Consider the following 22,350-nt stretch of genomic DNA (forward strand, 5'->3'; position numbering starts at 1 on the left):
TAAATAGTATCTTGTTTTCTAGACCAAAGATTTCTAGGTACAGTTACTTTCTAGGGGACAAAAAAATAACCTCTAACAATAATAATAATTTGGCCCCTGAATCTGGAGATGTTACTACTGATTTGTATTATTTCTATTTGTCTATAAATGGTTACTAAACCATTTATAACCCCTACCTATTTGAAAATTTAGCAGCAAAAAGCAGATAAAGCTAAATTTACAGACTCTATACTATTTTTTTCTTTTTCTTTTTCTTTTTAAAATCTTAAGTGATAAAAAAGTGATAAAAGATGACATTAATAAATATTAAAGAAAAAAAAGTATGTCTGACTCCTAAAAAGGTTTTCTTGCAAATATGTATAAACTGAGTTTTTTTGTTTGTTTGTTTTTAATAAACTGAGTTTTATAGAACACAAATTCTCTCTGATTCTTCCTACATAATTAACTATCAGATTTTTTCCTGGCTTCTTTTCTTTTCCTTTAAAAACTGCTTAATGATGAAATGAACACTACCTAATTCAGGAAATATTCTAATCATTGCTTTAATGTCGTACTTAAGAGAGAAAAGTTATGCCTTTAAACTCTAAAATAAAACATAACTAAATGAGTTTACATAAATCTAAAAGAACTCATCAAGTGGCCATAATTTTCTTTCTTTTTAAAATACTGTCATATTGACTCTGTAGAATATGTTCTCCTTAAAGCTCAAACATATCACCCCCATCACATACTGACCATGATACTGAAAACTCCTGCAAAGCTCATGTGCCAAGATGCAAATCCTATCTCATGTCAAAAAAAAAGAAAAGGGAGATTTTAAGAAATTTAGATTCATTTATTACAGGGTTGGAAAAACTACTCAGATCTGTCCAATTCACATGTCACTAAATGATCCTTCTGCTTTCATTAAATACCAAGTGCAAAGTGGGCCTCCTAAAGAGGCATGAAGATTATGCAAATAAGAGAGAAAATACCCAAAACATGTGTGAAAAAGCAAGCACAGAAAGGACCAGGCGTATAATCAAGCACTAACTATGAGAGAATATTCAGCAATGTAACAATGGGATGCATTTGGGGAATCATTGTAACAGAAAACTCATGAGCCTGAATTCCATTTTTTAATGCTGTTGTTATGCAAAAATAATTGTATATAATAAATATTAAATATTTACTGAATAATAATTCCTTCATATCTTCTCAATGTATATCCATAGGGTACATTCAAAACATATCTGTTGGTTGACCAGTATAGGGTCATAAAATTACATTTTTATTCAGTATTGTTAACTGTTAGGTATGCTTCAGGCTGAAGGGTTAGAAATCAACTCTTGAGGACAAGAACTTTAACTGGAGTAGAAAGCTGGACTTATGGGAGGAAAGCAACCTCCTTGCTTGAAAGGAGCTGCTTATTTATTTTTATCATCTTTATTGGAGTATAATTGCTTTACAATGGTGTGTTAGCTTCTGCTTTATAACAAAGTGAATCAGCTATACATATACATATATCGCCATATCTCCTCCCTCTTGTGTCTCCCTCCCACCCTCCCTTTTCCACCCCTCTAGGTGGTCACAAAGCACCGAGCTGATCTCCCTGTGCTATGAGGCTGCCTCTCACTAGCTATCTATTTTACATTTGGTAGTATATATAAGTACATGCCACTCTCTCACTTCGTCCCAGCTTACCCTTCCCCCTCCTCGTGTCCTCAAGTCGGTTCTCTATGTCTGTATGTCTGCGTCTTTATCCCTGTCCTGCCCCTAGGTTCTTCAGAACCTTTTTTTTTTTTTTAGATTCCATATATATGTGTTAGCATACGGTATTTATTTTTTTCTTTCTGACTTACTTCACTCTGTATGACAGACTCTAGGTCCATCCACCTCACTACAAATAACTCAATTTCGTTTCTTTTTATGGCTGAGTAATATTCCATTGTATATATGTGCCACATCTTCTTTATCCATTCATCTGTCGATGGACACTTAGGCTGCTTCCATGTCCTGGCTATTGTAAACAGAGCTTCAATGAACATTGTGGTACCTGACTCTTTTTGAATTATGGTTTTCTCAGGGTATGTGCCCAGTAGTGGGATTGCTGGGTCTTCTATTTTTAGTTTTTTAAGGAACCTCCATACTGTTCTCCACAGTGGCTGTATCAATTTACATTCCCACCAACAGTGCAAGAGGGTTCCCTTTTCTCCACACCCTCTCCAGCATTTATTGTTTGTAAACCTGATTACTTGCAAACTAAGTATGTCCTCTGGAAACTAAATATGTCTTAGAGACATTTACTTTCCCTTTCTTCAATGGTCACTGTCTTTATTTCACAGAATAGAATGATCACCAGCCATCACTATTCTCTTACACCTAGTTACTCAAAGGTTGGTCCCAGCCACATTGGTATCACCTGGGAGCTGTTTAGAAATGCAGAATCTCAGGTCCCACCCCAGACTTGCTGAGTCAGCATCAGCATTTTAATAAGACTCCCAAGTTGTTGAGAAGCATTGCTCTACTGGACAGAACACTGAAGCAAGTCAGAAGACTCAAGTTTAAGTTTAAGCCTCAGAACCATGACTTAACAGGTATTTAAGAGTGGGCAGCATTTTTTAGACGTGGCTTCCTCAACTATAAACTAGACGCAATATTTGCCACTTTATTTACGTATACAGCTACCAAAGAGGGTTGGTTTTGGGAATCAAAACAATGATGGATGTTAAAACTCTCTGTAAATTATAAAGCACTACACAAATACAAGGCACTATTATTAATAATAAATATAGCTTAATTATACCTGTCCTCATTTGATCACCCACAGACCATCAGAGGCATGTTATTAGATTATACTACATTATTAAGATAAAAGGCTCCTTCATGTGTCACAAAGCTTTCAAGCCCCGAATCACATTGTAGCCAAACCCTTCTGTTTCCATTACAAACTAAATGCCAACTAGGCCTCCTAAAGAGACTCTACCTATAACACTGCTATGATCTTGCCCCAAACACTTGATTTATTCTTACAATCCATTGTTTTTTGGGCTTTGCTATAATTTCCAAGATAACAAACTAACTGATTTATTTAACCCACTGCCAAGCCTGAGAACCGAGCAGCCCTGGAAAAGACTGCTTTTGCACAAGTCCTTGGCTTTTCTGGCCCACTCAACAATAGCCTCTCTTCTCCAAAGCAGAGCATGGCTATCAGGCTGTGGTTTACATGCTGTTGTTTACACTCGGTATTCTACATGGTATATTTTATGCTAAGGGAAGAAACCAGTACCCCAGCTTTCCCCCTAATACCCCCTTATCTAAAAAGAAGTCCATGAATCTTAAAAAATGAGGAATTCCTAAACTGTATCACAGTGTCCAAAGGCTGTTATGCCTTTTTCTTATACATCAAATGAATGCCAAGAAGCTTCTTATAACCAGGGCTTTGTAAACCAAAACTGGATGACTTTAAAAAATAATGTCTAACTAAATGGATAAACTTATTCATTCATGAGACTCAGTTTCTACAAAACGTAGAAAATCAACTAACATCATAAAATGCTATAGCCATTAGCATTATAAGCTGCAACCATAAACTGACTCTTTCAGCTGCTCAAACAAACCCTTTCTCAACCCAGAGAAACAAGGCTTCCTTCTCCTCTTGGAGTTGGGTGTGCAGCCCCTACTTCCACTGTCGCCCCATATGCCACGGAGACCCTTACTTAGGATTCAGACTCCATGCAGGGAACAGAAAAGGATTAACACATGCAACTGTGCAGCAACACTTTTAGACACAGTTTAACTTACAAAAAAAAAAAAGTCCACCCAGCACAAGAACAATCCCCAAGTCAGCCCAAGAGCAGAGAATTAGTACTATCAGGTGATCAGAAACAAAACCAAGGCAAACACCCACCAAATTCAATATTCAGAGTAATTATTATTAAAAGAACCACCACTGGTGCATACTCAAAAACCACTATCAAAAGGAAAAGGCTACTAGAAAAGCTCGCACCATTTCCTCAAAAAGCACTTGGTTTTGATAGAAGACTTGACTTTAAGACATAAGAGGCACAGAAGTAGTACCTTTAAGGACAGTTTTTCAGGCTAAGGCTACCAGGCGATGTAAGTTCCTTCTCCATGAAGGAAATGAGAGAATAGTGTATGGTATCAATGACAGGTGGAGAAGCAACTGGGCGAGTGCTCGTCTGTGGAACAGGGAAGGTGTGATATGAAAGCAAGCTGCCCTTTTCCTAACAGAGGATTCAGGATGTACTCCTACCAGTCTCTGCTGCTCCAAGAGAAGATCTGCTTCTTCCTTCTCCTTTTTGTATAGGATCTCCATTTCCTGTAGCCTAGACGGAAAAGAGAAGCAAGAGAGGAAAGAATAAATTGCAAAATCACTGAGCTGTTTCATGAATTCTGCTATGTGTTTAAAAGAAATGAGAGTCACGTGGACCACATCACATTTGTACATTACCTTTTTTCCATCTCCTGTTTCATATCAATTCCTTGTTTTTCCAGAAGCTCTCTCTGGGCAAACGTCCAGTCCACAGGCTCAGAGGGGGTCTCAGCAGAAGGAGTCTTCTCCCGCTCAGCCCGTGCTTGCTCCGGGTGGTTAAAACGAAACACATGGTTTTTACCCATGATGATACGGTTTCCTAGCACAGAACAGAAACATGGATGAGAAATCATTTTTTAAATGTGTTGCATCTAGCTTAATAACCTAACTCTCCCTAATGCAAAAAGACAGCTTTTGGAGTTTTACAGGAACATAAATCCTAATGCTGACTATCACTTCAACCTTTAGATAAAGAATTAAAGAGTTGCTTGCACAAGCCATGTGTTTTGAAGACTTCAAGCCTCTTCCAGTCTCACCTGAGCGCAGCTGAACAGGCTGGGCCACCCTCTTGCCATTTACGTAGGTTTCTGAACGTTCACAGGGCTCCAGGGTTACAATAACTAAGAGGAACACAAACTAATGTTAGCATCACAAACCACTGGAAGAAATAATGGAAAGCAGGTGAGGATTCAAGGTGACTAGAATAGATTCCTGCAACCAACCAAGTGGCTTAGTAGCTATATAATAGTTCATTTTAGGGTACCAGAACCAGGGCTGTGGCTCAGAAACATTTAAATGAATTTGACAAACTTCAGAAGAAGATAGGAAATGTTAGCTTCAGTGATATCTGACAGTTCAGTATATAAAAACGAAAACCATCAGAAATCTTAAGTATGAGATATAGGTAATAATCAGAAACTTAAGATCAAAAGCTAATACTTTGATTAAGGGAGGAATAAATTATACAACACAAAAGTACTATAAGATTGTTGTTGTTTTGTTAATAACCTGGACAAAAATCAAGGTGGACTTTTTCTTCCCTTTTAGGTAAAAATAAATTCTACTGGCTTAAGACCAGAGGTTCTTCAAATCTCCCACTACCCAGGATATTTGTTCCCTTCTTACTAGTCTATCAAATAATTAAGATTCAAGACCAAGCCTAATTGCCTATGTCCCGCTCAATTCTTGGCAGTAACAAAACGGCTCCTTTCGTCCAGGCTTTTTTCATGTAAAGTAGCTATGTCCATGCCTGCATTTATAAGCAGCCCAAGTTTCTCCATTTTCAAATATTAGATTGTACAAGAAAGTATCATTGAAAGAAAGAGACAGGGAATACCAAGCCTTGGGGATTTCTCATCATATAGAATGAAAAGTTTGCTGAAAAAGTTAAGCCAAGAACTCTCACCATCCCCACTGTTGTTCCTCTCGCTCCGGAAGATACAATGCTCTTCTTTAATGTGAGCCCCACTCAGCACGATGTCCTGGCGCCGCTCAGCATCTGCTTGGCCAACCCTGAACACAAGGGAAAGTGTTTCCCAGGGAAATTCAGACACAAAAAGCACTACAAACAATGAGCCTCTTTCTCCCAAAGAATATTCTTTGGTACATACAAAAAAGGTATTGCCTTTTCTTTTATCAGAGGCTTTGAACTGCAAACTCTATTTTCATATATGGTCAACCTCCCTACACCAGAAAAAGCAACGAAGGGGCAAATGATACACCAAATAACTCACAGAGCATCATAAAAAGATACGAGTGAACTACTCTCCTTAATGAATTCATATAAAATGTTAGGAGTAAAATTTTACTTACGGTCTGCTAGGAAAAAACTACACGTTAATTGGTTCAGCTGGTTAAAACACTTAATTTGAGAAGAGTAGAGAGGATAGTTTAAACTATTTCAGACAAGAAAAACAGCAAATTAGTAAAAGAAATTTTTCACAAAACAACTTCCCTTTAGCTATTCAATCATCCTAAGAGAAAAGAAAACATTGAGTGACCAAAAGAGGAAACAAATGTACCTTGTAATTCCATCTTTGATGTAATAAAGAAGGCATTCGGACATCAGTGGGTCCTCATTGAGGTTAACAAGATGTGGCGTCTGAAAAAGGTTACAGATGATCAATTTGGAGCAAGTATCACTGAGAGGGCTGTAAGAATGACGGGACATACAGGAGGCTGATGGCTTCTTGGATTACCAGAGTGCCTAGAAGAGGGACTGCTTTCATTCCTAGTTGCAATTCCATAGTAAACAGAAAACACTCTCTTCAGGCCTCCCCAAACTACACTAATGCATTCTATTTAAAAACCTGAGTTCTGGGATAAAGAACAAGATCCAATTCCTGATAAGGTCAAAGCATAGAGAACACAAAAGAAAAATTAGAGCAGGCTGATTCTCTGAATGGATTAATCATAATTTTTGTAAACACTTGGTCAAAAATCTTGAAAGACAGCAGAATTTGCCACCCCTAAACATGCCACTTTGACATAGTGATTATTTTGAGCTATTAGGCACTTGAAAAACAGTACAGGCAGAGAGCGGCTTTCTCTAAATCCCCTTTCCTGCCTAAGCACGGATGGTCCAAAAGGAACTCAGCTGTCAGAAATCCCCTCCCGGGAGTCTCATCAACCAGGAGAGAAAACTAGAAATTGATACCACACCCAGACAAACTTTGTCACAAACTATCATTCCTCCCATCTACTCTTGAAGGGTCCCTTCATCTTTCCTAAAAGCCAATTATGCTCCCCTGAGAGGCCCACCTCCCCATCCCCTTTCCCTATTAGGATGGTATTTAAGCCAGAATTCTAAACCATCTCAGGGAGTTACTCATTTTTCCCTGGGTATCTCCCATGTATACATGTTAATAAACTTCTTTGTTTTTCTCTTGTTAATCTGTCTTTTATTACAGGGGTCTCAGCCAAGAATTCAGAAAGGTAGAGGAAAAATCATTTTTTGCCCCCTACAACCTCAAGAAATATTTAATTTTTCATTTACTTTATAAAAATGTTCCCACATCCCCTATCATTTCCCTTTATAATTTTTATCAGTTCTTCCATGGTCCCAGTTATTGTCTTTAGTTTGTATCTTAAAGAAGAAATTAAAATTACTGACATTCAGTAATACATCTTCAAAAAATCCTTTTCATCTAACTCTACTATTTCTAAAATCTTTTAAAAACCAACCTTCTTTGGTGAAAATACCCCACTGGAATCCAACAATAAGTCACATGGTCTTGGGGTCAAAATCTACTCAAGATAGTGCCGGCAAATATGGAAAAATGAAAGAAGAGTCAGATGGGCAGGTTAAGGAAAGGGACTGCAAAAGATGATTTAAAAGAAATTAGGAAAACCTCTACATCCTTCCAACTAACATCTGTCTCTACAGTTAACAGCTTTGTTGGTTTGAGAAAGTCAAAGCCCTCTGTGGGCAGCATTCTTTAAAACCCACCATGAGACTGGCCTAAAGAAAACGGAACCTCAAGAACAGGTTGGTTTTTGTTTTTCCTTTTCCCTTAGAAGTAACTTTCTCCTAGTTTGTTGAGATATGAATGACAAAGTCTGTATTTATTTAGGTAGTACAATGTCATTGTAAAATGTCTCAATTTGATACATATACACATTGTGCTATGATTACCACCATCAAGTTAACACATCAGAAACAGGTTCTAAAACTGAATCTGGATGTGGTCAGTGGTGTATCCCTTCCTTTCCTGAAGAAGTCTAGAAAGTTAAATCAAGTAAGAAAGCTTTGGAAACAGGGATCTCAGTTTGGAATTCTGTGCTGTTCATAATACTTATAACACACAATACTTATTCAAGTTATTTACAATTTGTTAAATGCCATAATTTTACAAGTTGTTATAAAAATTTTCCTCACAGTTCGTAACACTGAAAGATGTTATAAAATACCTTTAGATACAAGCAAAGGCACAATCTAAATTCTATTAAGCCTATAACTGCTAAAATCTCTACAATCATACATAATATATCTGAATAAAATAATGTCTTACTGAAAAATCATTGACTTATGGCAATATAAACATATGAAATACTGTTATTATTGTTCCAGGTCTAAAATATATATCTAGGGCTTCCCTGGCGGCGCAGTGGTTGGGAGTCCGCCTGCAAACACATCAGAATTTATAAAAAAGAAAAACCTAACCAGAGAATCCTGAAAAAAACCCACAGGACTATTTCATATCACATAAAATGAAAGTACCAGTTGAAAACTCCATACCCATTCTATGCTAACCTAGAGAGACCATTATCAGACCCTTGCATGAAGATGTTTAAGTATCCAATAGTTAATTTGAAATCATATGAAATGAAGGACCATTTATTACTAGTATGAAATATATGCTTTTACATCAATATATGTTCTATTACTGTCCTATAAATAAGCACACAAAATAATCATTTCATAACAGTTTTCCAATATCTAATAATAACTAAGAAGCAACTAAGCGGGGGGTGGGGGGGGTGGAGAAAAAGAAAGAAAAGACCTTCCTATTCCAATTAGCTAAAAATGTATCTACTACTTAACAGCTATGACTAGGTAAGTAGGACAGTAACTACTGGAGTCATTAAAAAAAAAAAAAACTGAGAAGGGAGCAGAGGAGGCTAGAAGGATGAGGACAGGAGCTGCTTTACTCAGTCCAGTGGTTGTCTATCACACAAACTGTAAGAGCAAACTGAAGCAGTAGTTTTCTACACAAACCTGAACAGCTGAAACTGCTTCCAAAGAATTGTAATTCAGGGTTGCTGGCATCTGTGGGGAAAACTACATAGAAAGAGTAGCCAAACTGAAGCAAGGTATGCGAGGTTAGGCTACGAATTTTAGAGAAAGCAACAATGAAGATGAGGAAACATACTGAATCATGACCAAAAGTTACAGATTTATACTGCCTTGGATATTATTTTATTAACAGTAAATATTTCTGAAAGCATTTTAGAAACAGGTTGGCCTTGTATTGTAAGATGAAATCAAAAATATCAGAAATTAAGCCAAGTCTCAAGATTTAAAAGAAAAGGAAGAGGAGCCAGCCCTGAAAGACATGAAGTGCCTCGTGACCAAGACAAACAAAAAGTGTTTCTGTTTGTTTAAGTTTCACAACATTGTTCCCTACCTTTTTAGGTGAGAAAACCCCCAGGGTTCCTCCATCTTCCCGAATGGCAACTCCCATCTCAGCCAACAAGGCCTCTCTAGAAAAAGCAACAAGCGTATCAGAATAACAATAGCAAAATGTCAAGTAAATCAGTCTAACTTGAATTGGAAAATAACGCAGAGCAAAAGCAACTGTCCATGTTTAAAGTCAGTAATACAAATGTGAAAGAATCTGCTTATCCCATCATTAATGAGAAATTACTTCTAAGAGAAATTGTATATTCAAAATAAAGTATGTTCTTGTCTTAGGTAAAGCTATATTCACCCAAATAAGAACTTTGGCACATCTGACTTTGGAGGTAGACAATAATTCGTAAGTATGTCTATTAATATAAAAAAAGGAAGAAAGGAATATTCCCTTAAGGCAATACATCCACTTCAAAGAACCATTCCTTAAAATCCAAGAAAGCAATCAGAAAGTAACTTTGATATAGGGAGTATTATCTACAAATGTGATTTTCTCAAATGTCATGTTCCCATGACCACCATGATATTGATTCAACAATTCTAGCTTAAAATCTCTACAATAGAGAAGAAAATTGTTTCATACATTCACTTTACAAACACGTTAGCATGCACTTCTGCCTCATCTTCCATGAAGGAAGAAGATAGGAACTAACATTTTTTAAATGTATATTTATTCCAATAGCAAAAGTATTATTTTGGATTATGTTTATCTTTGGGGTAGAGAATTGGGAGGTTAAGATAAAATACAGATTTTGAAAGTTTGCAACTGAAACTCCTTAACCTCTTACCAAAGAGGTTCTAGAAAACATAACTCTGGAAGTCAGTAATCAGAACAGCTTTTTTTTATTTGCGCCTTTATCAAAGGCAGTCTTTTTGCAAATTAAAAACTCTTCAATATCTTCAGTTTTTATATGGATCCCTAGCAACACATAGTACAGTAACTAAGAACACGACTCCCTAGGGAACACGTGAATTTCACTTCAGAGTGTAAATTGGGCCATAAGTCCCATACGGGTTTGTTTGTTTTGTATTTGGGGAGGCAAGGTTCTTTGTTTTTAACTTCTATTTTATCTTTTCTTACTATAAAAGTAATCTAAATTCCTCAGAAAATTTAGAAACATTCCAGAGTTTAACTTCCTGACCTCTCCATTCTGATGGCCTCTGTTTTACGCAGCTTTTCTTCCCAGGTTTCGTTCAATTCAGCAATGATCTTCTCCGATTCCTAAGGAGGAAGTACACAGTTAAGCACCAAAGAGTCTTATAATTTAACATTCTGTGTCTAGGAAGAGCAGCAAGAAGCAGATGATGCCCTTTTGAGGATATGAGGCAGAATCTAATTCGATGAGGTGGTTTTTTTTCCCTTTCTTAATATGTAAAGAAAGAAATCAGCCCCAGATGTATTAATTCTCTTTAAGCCCTAATAAAAATAGCTTAATAGTGTGTGTGTGTATATGTGTGTGTGAGAGTGTGTGTGTAGAAGGAAAGGTAATATTAGCATCCCAAAATGCAAAGCATTGTTTCTGACAGCCACTGCTACAAAAGAATAAAGCCCCCAATGATATTTGTTGCTTTTCTTAAAATTATTTATTTATCTGGTTGCGCTGGGTCTTTTTTTTTTTTTTTTTTGGCTGCACTGGGTCTCCGCTGCTGCGCTTGGGCTTATTCTCTATTGCGGCGAGCGGGGGCCATTCCTCGCCGTGGTGTGCAGGCTTCTCATTGCGGTGGCTCCTCTTGTTGTGGAGCACGGTCTCTAGGCGCACGGGCTTCAGTAGCTGTGGCGCACGGGCTTAGCTGCTCCACGGCACGTGGGATCTTCCCAGACCAGAGCTCGAACCCGTGTCTCCTGCATTGGTAGGCAGATTCTTAACCTCTGCACCACCAGGGAAGCCCTGCGCTGGGTCTTAGTTGCGGCAGATGGGCTCCTTAGTTGCAGTTTGCCCGCTCCTTAGTTGTGGCACACAGCCTCCTTAGTTGTGGCATGCAAACTCCTAGTTGCGGCATGCATGTGGGATCTAGTTCCCTGACCAGGGATCACACCCGGGCCCCCTGCATTGGGAGATCAGAGCCTTAACCACTGCACCACCAGGGAAGTCCCTTCATTGTTTTTTGTTTCACTATAATTTCACCACAACACTGACAGGGTTCAGAACATGCTCCCCCAAATATGGTATTATCTTGGCATATTGAATACTTTAAGCTGAGTGATTTAAGAAATGGTACAAGTAGGAAGGACTCTCTGAGCTCCTCTTGAAGCAAGTCGTAAGACCCTCATGAGATGTAACCTCCCTACACCTGGAGGAATGGAGCATCCTTATTTCTCAAGATGAAGGAACATGAAGAATATGAACAGATAGGCCTTCATTAAGTTTCCCCAGTTTACTATGGCAGACCTCGTTTTATTATACTCCACTTTATTGCGCTTCTCAGGTATGGCATTTTTTACAAATTGAAAGTGTGTGGCAACCCTGCATCGAGCAAGTCTACCAGCGCCATTTTTCCAACAGTATTTGCTCACTTCGCGTCTCTTCTGTCACATTTTGGTAGTTCTTCTTTTTTTTTAATTTATTTTTATTTATTTTTGGCTGCACTGGGTCTTCATTGCTGTGCGTGGGCTTTCTCTAGTTGTGGCGAGTGGGGGCTACTCTTCATTGTGGTTTGCGGGTTTCTCATTGCAGTGGCTTCTCTTGTTGCGGAATTTTATCTTTTCTTACTATAAAAGTAATCTAAATTCCTCAGAAAATTTAGAAACATTCCAGAGTTTAACTTCCTGACCTCTCCATTCTGATGGCCTCTGTTTTACGCAGCTTTTCTTCCCAGGTTTCGTTCAATTCAGCAATGATCTTCTCCGATTCCTAAGGAGGAAGTACACAGTTAAGCACCAAAGAGTCTTATAATTTAACATTCTGTGTCTAGGAAGAGCAGCAAGAAGCAGATGATGCCCTTTTGAGGATATGAGGCAGAATCTAATTCGATGAGGTGGTTTTTTTTCCCTTTCTTAATATGTAAAGAAAGAAATCAGCCCCAGATGTATTAATTCTCTTTAAGCCCTAATAAAAATAGCTTAATAGTGTGTGTGTGTATATGTGTGTGTGAGAGTGTGTGTGTAGAAGGAAAGGTAATATTAGCATCCCAAAATGCAAAGCATTGTTTCTGACAGCCACTGCTACAAAAGAATAAAGCCCCCAATGATATTTGTTGCTTTTCTTAAAATTATTTATTTATCTGGTTGCGCTGGGTCTTTTTTTTTTTTTTTTTGGCTGCACTGGGTCTCCGCTGCTGCGCTTGGGCTTATTCTCTATTGCGGCGAGCGGGGGCCATTCCTCGCCGTGGTGTGCAGGCTTCTCATTGCGGTGGCTCCTCTTGTTGTGGAGCACGGTCTCTAGGCGCACGGGCTTCAGTAGCTGTGGCGCACGGGCTTAGCTGCTCCACGGCACGTGGGATCTTCCCAGACCAGAGCTCGAACCCGTGTCTCCTGCATTGGTAGGCAGATTCTTAACCTCTGCACCACCAGGGAAGCCCTGCGCTGGGTCTTAGTTGCGGCAGATGGGCTCCTTAGTTGCAGTTTGCCCGCTCCTTAGTTGTGGCACACAGCCTCCTTAGTTGTGGCATGCAAACTCCTAGTTGCGGCATGCATGTGGGATCTAGTTCCCTGACCAGGGATCACACCCGGGCCCCCTGCATTGGGAGATCAGAGCCTTAACCACTGCACCACCAGGGAAGTCCCTTCATTGTTTTTTGTTTCACTATAATTTCACCACAACACTGACAGGGTTCAGAACATGCTCCCCCAAATATGGTATTATCTTGGCATATTGAATACTTTAAGCTGAGTGATTTAAGAAATGGTACAAGTAGGAAGGACTCTCTGAGCTCCTCTTGAAGCAAGTCGTAAGACCCTCATGAGATGTAACCTCCCTACACCTGGAGGAATGGAGCATCCTTATTTCTCAAGATGAAGGAACATGAAGAATATGAACAGATAGGCCTTCATTAAGTTTCCCCAGTTTACTATGGCAGACCTCGTTTTATTATACTCCACTTTATTGCGCTTCTCAGGTATGGCATTTTTTACAAATTGAAAGTGTGTGGCAACCCTGCATCGAGCAAGTCTACCAGCGCCATTTTTCCAACAGTATTTGCTCACTTCGCGTCTCTTCTGTCACATTTTGGTAGTTCTTCTTTTTTTTTAATTTATTTTTATTTATTTTTGGCTGCACTGGGTCTTCATTGCTGTGCGTGGGCTTTCTCTAGTTGTGGCGAGTGGGGGCTACTCTTCATTGTGGTTTGCGGGTTTCTCATTGCAGTGGCTTCTCTTGTTGCGGATCACAGGCTCTAGGTGCACGGGCTTCAGTAGTTGTGGCTCGCAGGCTCTAGAGCGTAGGCTCAGTAGTCGTTGCTCCGCAGCACGTGGGATCTTCCCGAACCAGGGCTCGAACCTGTGTCCCCTGCACTGGCAGGCGGATTCTGCGCCACCAGGGAAGCCCACATTTTGGTAATTCTTGCACTATTTCAACATTTTCATTATTATTACATTTGCTATGGTGAGCTGTGATCACTGATCTTTGATGTTACTACTACAATTTGCTGAAGGTTCAGATGATAACACTTTTAAGCAATAAAGTATTTTTAAATTAAGGTGGTTTTTTTTGGACATAATGCTATTGCACACTTAATAGACTACAGTATAGTGTAAACTTAACTTTTATATGCACTGGGAGACCAAAAAATTTGTGTGACTCACTTTATCGTGATATTCACTTTACTGCGGTGGTCTGGAACTGAACCTGCAATACGTTCGAGGTGCCTATACTCTTAACTCACATCCCCCTTTGTTCTATCACATATTCCCACAACTTTTCACTCTTCACCAAACCCAGCATAAGAATGTTCATGTTTAACACTTCTTTGGGCCTTCATTTCCTTATGAAGTCTTCCATGTCACGTAAACAAACACTAAATAAATTTGTATGCTTTTCTCTTGTTAATCTGCCTTTTGTTAATCTGGGGCCCCAGCCAAGAACCTAGAAGGATAGAAGGAAAGATATTTTTCCTCCCCTAGCATACACTACCCCTCTGAACACAACCCAATTCCCGATATAGAAAGGTTTAACATTAGTCTCATATGAAGGCATGCAGCCACTAGAGTGACAATTTCCCAATCTCTTGCTGAGTGTTTATTATATGCCAGAAATATAAGAACGAAAACGTGTTTCCTGATTTCAGGAGCTTACTGTATACCAGGGAGAGAAGGAAGTAACTGATCATTCATTCATGCAGTAATTATATATAACTGCATTACATGCCAAGCCCTGTTCTAGGCAACTAGAGATATGGCAGGAAACAAAATTCCTGCCCCTCATGGGGCTTATATTCTCGTAAAGAGACTCAGATAATCAATCCATTTTAATCAGTGAGTCAAGTATATAGTGTGCCAGACAGTGATAAGAGCTTTGTAGAAAAATAAAGCAAAGACAAGAGGAATGTAGGGGGAGGGGTGGGTGAGGGAGCAATCTGCAGTGGGGTTGTCAGGACAGAGCTCACTGACAAGGTTCTACATAGGCAGACACAAAGGAAGAGCATCGGTATGTGAGGGAATAGGTAGGAAATGCCTGGCACTTTCCAGGAACAACAGCGTAGCTAGAGCAGCATGTTAGAGGATTGTGAATGCGAATGGTAGGAAAAAACAACAGGGCAGTGTGCTAAGTGCTACAACTGAAGTGTTCACAGGTCTGCTGGAGGGTGGATGAGTCAAGGCTGAGTGATACTCATACTGAGAATGAACTGACCAGGCAAAAAATGGAGGGAGAGGGGTACCAAAAAGGGAGTTAAGCACATGCAAAAAGCAGGAGAAAATGCTAGTCCTGGATACGAAATTAGAAAGTCAGATGACAATGATGATAATGATGATGAGATAATAGTAGTGGTAGTGATTCAGGATGAGAAGTTTTGACAGTTCACAAAATATTTCATTGTATAATTTATTTACCGGGCTATTGTATGAAGCCTCTGAGATCCCAAAACATAACTATCTACATAGAAAGAAATTGTGAATATGTAATACAATAAACCCTGAGGCATCTGGCACTTGGTTTTCTGGAACGAGGCATGGTAGCATGTTAAAAAGCCGAGTAGGGCTTCCCTGGTGGCGCAGTGGTTGAGAGTCCACCTGCCGATGCAGGGGACACGGGTTCGTGCCCCGGTCCGGAAAGATCCCACATGCCACGGAGCGGCTGGGCCCGTGAGCCATGGCTGCTGAGCCTGTGCGTCTGGAGCCTGTGCTCCGCAACGGGAGAGGCCACAACAGTGAGAGGCCCGTGTACCAAAGAAAAAAAGCAGAGTAGGGTTTCCCTGGTGGCGCAGTGTTTAAGAATCTGCCTGCCAATGCAGGGGACATGGGTTTGAGCCCTAGTCCGGGAAGACCCCACATGCCACGGAGCAACTAAGCCCATGCGCCACAACTACTGAGCCTGTGCTCTAGAGCCTGTGAGCCACAACTACTGAAGCCCGTGTTCCTAGAGCCCACTCTCCGCAACAAGAGAAGCCACCGCAATGAGAATTGCAAACCGCAACGAAGAGTAGCCTCCACTCGCCACAACTAGAGAAAAGCCCGCGCACAGCAACAAAAACCCAACGCAGCCAAAAATAAAATAAAATTTAAAAAAATTTTTAAAAAGCCAAGTAAAGACCCAAGGAGTCAGAAGAAACAAACAGGAGAGCATGCTGCTGCTGCTGCTGCTGCTGATGGAGGAGAAGAACAATAACAACAACAGGCTAAACTCGACAAAGAGCAAAACTGTTAAAAGTCAGAAAAGGCCTGGGCGTCAGTAAGGTGAATATAAAGGGGACCACGCAGCAGGTACTCAGAAATGAGTCGGTTACAAAGTGGGAGACGCTAGAGCAAGCCTGCAGCGGAAGGCAGGAGGGTAGAGACAAAATCACCTAAACTGGCTCTCATCAACCCCCGAGCACACACAGAGCCCCCTGAATGGCATCTCTACACAGTCCTTCAATAGGAATGAATAACAGGCAGTGCATATGCCACTCCACTGCTGAGTGAGGCACCAACAAGCCACGTTAGAGGGCCAGCAGCCAAGAAAAACCCATATGGTTACGGTAAGGAATGAGATGGCCAGGGAAGGAAGTGTGCCAGGTGCCGAGTGGTCAACAGCCTACCTCTAACGTGCCACGAGTTATTCAACAGCTGAAACAGGATAGCATTAAATGCTTCTGCGAATGACTATAAAAGGGCAAGTATAATATAAGCTACCACCATAACCTTCAAGATTTTAAGGCTTATTAAACACTGCTGGAGGGGGATGGGGGAGGGAAGCACTGGGAGTTTGGGATTAATAGATGCAAACTATTACATATAGGATAGATAAACAAGGTCCTACTGTATAGCACAAGGAACTACCTTCAATATCCTGTGATAAACCATAATGGAAAAGAATATAAAAAAAAGAATGTCTATGTGTGTATGGCTGAGTCACTCTGCTGTCCAGCAGAGACTGGCACAACACTGTAGATCAACTATACTTCAATTAAAAATTCAACTAAATTAAAGACAGCTGGATAGAAACCTTTACACTCTAAAGTGACAACTTCAAAAACAAAGGCATAGGATAACAGGATGTCCAAACCACAGCACCGAGACTAGTGCTTATTATATATACTGTGGTCCACAAGCCACTCTGATATTAGTTATGAAATACAAACTGACCTATGAGATACTTAAAATATTTTTTTCCTGATTGGTTATCTTCAGAAAAAGAGTGTATCAGAGCAGAGATTAATCCGGCTGTAGTAAAGCTATTCTATTTTGGGGCAACTATAAACTCACCCCAAGGAAGCAAAGTTACTGTCTAGGAATCCTCTTACCATCTTGCTGCCAACTCTAATGTGACCTCTCTCTTTTTACTCACCACCTGGAGGGTAAATCAGAATATGAGCTCCTTGTAGAAAAGTTAATTAGTAAGCCGAGTAAGGTACAATATACTTTTCTTTTTCATTAGGGCTTAAAAGTTGCAACTTTTATGTTGTCTAGAAAGTTACTTTTTTTTTTTTTAATTCTTTTAGTTTATTTTTGGCTGCTTTGTTGCTGTGTGCAGGCTTTCTCTAGTTGCAGCGAGCGGGGGCTACTCTTTGTTGTGGTGCGCGGGCTTCTCATTGCGGTGGCTTCTACTGTTGTGCAGCACGGGCTCCAGGCGCAAGGGCTTCAGTAGTTGCAGCATGCGGGCTCAGTAGTTGTGGCACACAGGCTCTGAGGTGCGCGGGCTCAGTAGTTGTGGCTCATGGACTCTAGAGCGCAGGCTCAGTAGTTGTGGTGTACGGGCTTGGTTGCTGGGCGGCATGTGGGATCTTCCTGGACCAGGGATTGAACCCGTGTCGCATGCATTGGCAGGCGGATTCTTAACTACTGTGCCACCAGGGAAGTCCCTAGAAAGTTACTTTTTTAAACTCTGAAGAAAGGTTAGAGAAAACAATATTGAGTGTCATTTATCTAAACTTCAGTGCTGGAAAAAGCCATTTATTCCAGAAACATTCTAGAAATATAGAGACTGAGGACCAGAGAAACTAAGTGATTATCCTGAGGCCCCACTTCTCCCTGAGCCAGGTCTATAGTTGGGTTTCCTGTGTTCTGTTTTCCAATTAAGGCAGAATCAACAGCCTTTAAAGAAAATATTCTACTAAATAGCTCACCATAAATTAAGAAAGAGTGAGGAATATTCTTTCTTCAAGCCTGAATAACAAACTTAGTATAAATAAAATAGAGATGCCAACAGGAAGACAGCTTTCAGTCTGTGTCATCAACTTACTCTGCAGGCAGGCCTGGCGTGCTGGTCTCCAGAGCTGCCCATACCTCATTCTAGAAACCTAATTTTAAGATTAAACTGAAATTGGGATTCATGCTTCAGAAATGAGGAGTCAAGAGGACACTCTTTAAGGGTCTTTCCTTCCTGCAGGTACTGTACATTAAAAAATTCTGAAAAAACAGAGTGACATCAGGAACATTTTTTTAAGCCCCAAGGAATGTTGGGCTCAGGCGTCATTCACTTTGATCTCACATCGTGTATTATCTAGCTATTTGTACAGCACTGGTTAATGACTATGTTCATAATGCTAAATACAACTTAATTACTTCACCATGATCCAGTTAAGGTGGCAGAGAAGTCCGCAGAACAAGTCAGAAATATTTCCCCCCCAAAAAATTACAGTTTAAATTGTGGTGTTTAAAGAGTTAAACACTTGCTACATGGAACGTTCCTTGAAGCCATCAGATGGGTTTTACTGTACTGAATGCAGCATGCGTCATAAGTGAGCTCCAAGCGTGGGGCCCTCGGGCTGCCTAGCACAGCATTTACCCTTGCATGCTTCTGTAATGGATATTTGTAGATATTTATAGTCTAAGCCTAAGCAATGGCACTCACAGTACTGACACTGATGCCAGACTAATAAACACCAGAGGCACCACATAGTAACTGTAGCTACGTATTTAAAACCTTATTAAGTCGGAATCCAAATCAAGGAGACAACATTTCAACTCAGTTTGAGCTGCAACTAAACACTGAAAGCAATTACACTTTACTCTCTATTGCCAGAGGTTTGTGGAGGGCTCAGGATACTTATGATGGGGTAACATGGGTCTCTTCCATATAGAAACAGGCTATTCAATGAATTAAGCAACAGCAGCTCCCCATGTAAAAGTGTTCTACCAACTGATCATTTTTTTAAAGTTAAAAGTAAAGAGAAGCAAAGGGACATAAAACGTTAGGAAAATGAATTAACCTCCTGTATTACTGTTTTCCATTAGGTACAGTATTTTTCTCCTACAGTGTCATGTCTTAGGAATGCCACTTCTTCACACTCAACAATGAAACAGTCCCAAAATGAGAAATTCTCAGGCATTTCTATCATACAAACACTGCCTTGCCCTGTGAACACAAGATGTTATCTGCCTGCAGCATTAAAATGTAGGTCTGCCGACATGAACTCTCACCATTCACAAAATAGGAGTCGAACTAAGGCGCTTATGCTTCAGTAAACTACCATGCTGCATTAAAAAACAAGATTGAACACAAAACCATAAAGAAACTATTTTCTAAAGCTAGGGAAAATGGAAGATGTCATTTAGGTTGGCTTAAAGGAGAACTAAAACAGAAATTTATTTTCTGATAAAAGCAATACAGTTTTGTTTTGTTTTTGCTGGGAAGTAGGGAGATTGGGGGGAGGGTTCCTTGAATAATGGCAGTGTTATTCCCTAGAGACTATCTGGAAGATACAGGGCGACCTAACGCTTAAAAAGTCTGCTCCACATCTTGACTCCTAACATTCAACATTCTTTTCAGTTGGTTCCACTTGGCAGTTGGGAAGAATTTTTTTTCCTACATCAAGATGTGTGTTAAAGGGAATGTAATCTCATTTGTACACTAAGGTAAGATTCAAATAGTAAGATTCAAAATCCCCAAAGAAAAATAACATTTTATATTGAATAGTAAATGAAAGATTTCACTTTTCCTTTCCACAGAACCTCTGCATGTCCCCACTGGCCTGAACAGAACCCTACACAGCAACTTTGCCTATCACGATAAAATACAGAAATAAAAGCCTTCTTGCACAGGGCTTCACGAACATCGTTAGTAAAATTTCAAAGTCAATTTCACAATAGCAGAAATTATCCTTTCCTTTGCAAAATTTAATGAAAAGGTTTCTCACTCCCTGTCCCTCTGCCAGGTATTTTAGAGTTTCACCCACTTTCCACTAACAAGTTCTGAAGGAAGAAACAAGATTACTTTTGTTTCTAAAGCACCTTATGTTAGAAGTGAGTGAAATGCCAAGGAAAAGGCAGGCTGATTAAGAAGCAGAAGCCCATTCTTCATATAAAATCTTTTTCAGCCTCACCTGCAAACCAAAATGAATGTTCTAGCATCTTCAATCATCAAGCTAAATTCCCTTTTAGCAAAAAGGTTCAGCAAACCTTTTCCATCGTTAACCTGTCAAAGTGTGTCACTATTCTCAACGGTCCTTGAATGAGCAGCCATGGTGGAGAACACTGAGCGCAATGTGAAGGGGACTGCACGCTCGGGGCAGGACTGCAACCACCCAGCTCCTTAAAGTTTCTTTGCTCTCCTTGTTTTTCCTATCCAGTACTCTTTTTTTTTTTTTAATTTAAGTTCTAAGCAGCTAGTGGGAAGCAGCCACATAGCACAGGGAGATCAGCTCAGTGCTCTGTGACCACCTAGAGGGGTGGGATAAGGAGGGTGGGAGGGAGACGCAAGAGGGAGGGGATATGGGGATACACGTATATGTACTCCAGTACTCTTGAATACAAAGGCCACAAGGTACGGATAAAACTATCATCCTGGAAATGACAAGCAGGGAAAGAAAAGGCATTTGTGTTGTTGTCACGGTGGTTTCATGGATGGCACCACAGGTGACAACCATCTGTTCTCACTGTAGTCACCAAGGGGGAAGGAAGAACCTACGAGTCAGAAGGCTTTGCTGCTCCTAACGTTCGTATTCATGGAGAGAGACAGAAAGTACCTGCCAGAGCCAGCAACAGGCTGGCAAAGCCAAGCCGGGTGCCACGGTGGGTGACCGGCACACGCAGGACTCAAGTGTGCACGCCAGCACTAACATCCGTGAGCCCATATGCACCAGCACAGGAGGGGGCGGCCCTTCCACAGCAGTGCTCCCAGGGCTTTCTGTGAACTTCCAGAAAATATCATTTCACGTGTCTCTGAGTAAACCTGGTACAGCTACTCAAATGTGCAAACTTTCTTTTGATTATACATTTTACTAACAGAAGCAGGGGCCTATACAGAATTCCATCTTCAAAATAAACTAAATGTTTAATTAGTTTCCAGTGAAATTTCTAACTAAACAATTTCACTGTGACTTATAAACTACCTCAGAATTAATGGACATATCTACTTATCAGTTACTTTGCCTGGTCAACTTACAATCTGCCTATGCATCCCTCCCTCCCATCCCTGCCGGGCCATGTCAGACTCAAGTATTCTGGCGAAAATTATCTTACAAAGCAGCAATTTCAGGACACCTCTGAGAGTCAGAAATTTCTTCCACATGCTGAACCAGAATCTCAGTGATTTTTAGTCCTAACTCTGCCTTGTGGAGCTACACAGAATACCTTTCATTGAATCTGAGTTACTACTTACCTTTAGACGTTCGATGGCTTCCTCTCCTCCAGGTGTAGACATGATTCTCTCCTGAATACTGGTCACAGATGTTAAGCCCACCTGACTATTGAGTGAGCAGGAAGATGGAGATGAAGTAAGGGACCCCATGGATGCTGTGGAAAAATTGCCAGGACGTTGATTCTCAGAGGCTAGCAAGTACCTATGCTTATTGTTCTGAAAATCTTTCAGATCTGAGAGATAGAAAGAAGGGAAGGCAGAAAAAGTAGAAAAGAGGGAAAGGAGCAGGAGAAGAAAAAAGACAGGAAGGAACACCAGTGTAAGAAAGAACAGCATTAAAGCAGCAAGACCAAGACGAGTTATGATACAAAGACAAGTTATAATTGTTCTAGATGGCAGTTCTGAAACATGTCTGTCTTTAATACTGGTATTTTAGAAGTTAAGAACCGCTTCTGAATTTAGAAACTAAAAAATTGTAATGTGGGTTAACACTGTATCTGTTAGGGGGTAACCAGAGCCTCAAAGAATACAGCTCAGGCTCTCCCCCTAAACAGCCATGCTACATTCCTGTATTCCTTCTATGGCTCCAAATCTACAACATCTTAGGTTTATACTACTCTTAAATCCCAGTAGTTTGTAACAGTAAGGGAAAAAAGATGATCATTTATTTATCAATATCAATACATATCAGTCTGGCCCAGTATGTATGTCATTCAGCAAAAATTCCCAAGAAAATTATGTTAGAACAA

General features: G+C 40.2%; 1 protein-coding gene across 3 annotated transcripts in view; it reads right to left on the bottom strand.

Moving 5' to 3' along the window:
* Positions 1–22,350, bottom strand: part of KIF1B (kinesin family member 1B) — a 135,078-nt gene that overhangs the window by 63,859 nt on the left and 48,869 nt on the right. For all 3 annotated transcript variants that reach the window (XM_024749699.1, XM_024749698.1, XM_024749697.1), the window contains exons 12-19: positions 21,623–21,756; positions 12,219–12,298; positions 9,442–9,517; positions 6,337–6,416; positions 5,721–5,827; positions 4,852–4,935; positions 4,454–4,634; positions 4,256–4,328 (exon numbers count right to left, since the gene is read on the bottom strand). In XM_024749699.1, the coding sequence (XP_024605467.1) occupies positions 4,256–4,328; positions 4,454–4,634; positions 4,852–4,935; positions 5,721–5,827; positions 6,337–6,416; positions 9,442–9,517; positions 12,219–12,298; positions 21,623–21,756 (815 nt within the window). The remainder of the gene's footprint in view (positions 1–4,255; positions 4,329–4,453; positions 4,635–4,851; positions 4,936–5,720; positions 5,828–6,336; positions 6,417–9,441; positions 9,518–12,218; positions 12,299–21,622; positions 21,757–22,350) is intronic.

The sequence above is a fragment of the Neophocaena asiaeorientalis genome, unplaced genomic scaffold (genome assembly GCF_003031525.2).
Source record: "Neophocaena asiaeorientalis asiaeorientalis breed wild unplaced genomic scaffold, Neophocaena_asiaeorientalis_V1.1 scaffold275, whole genome shotgun sequence".
Classification (NCBI taxonomy): domain Eukaryota; kingdom Metazoa; phylum Chordata; class Mammalia; order Artiodactyla; family Phocoenidae; genus Neophocaena; species Neophocaena asiaeorientalis.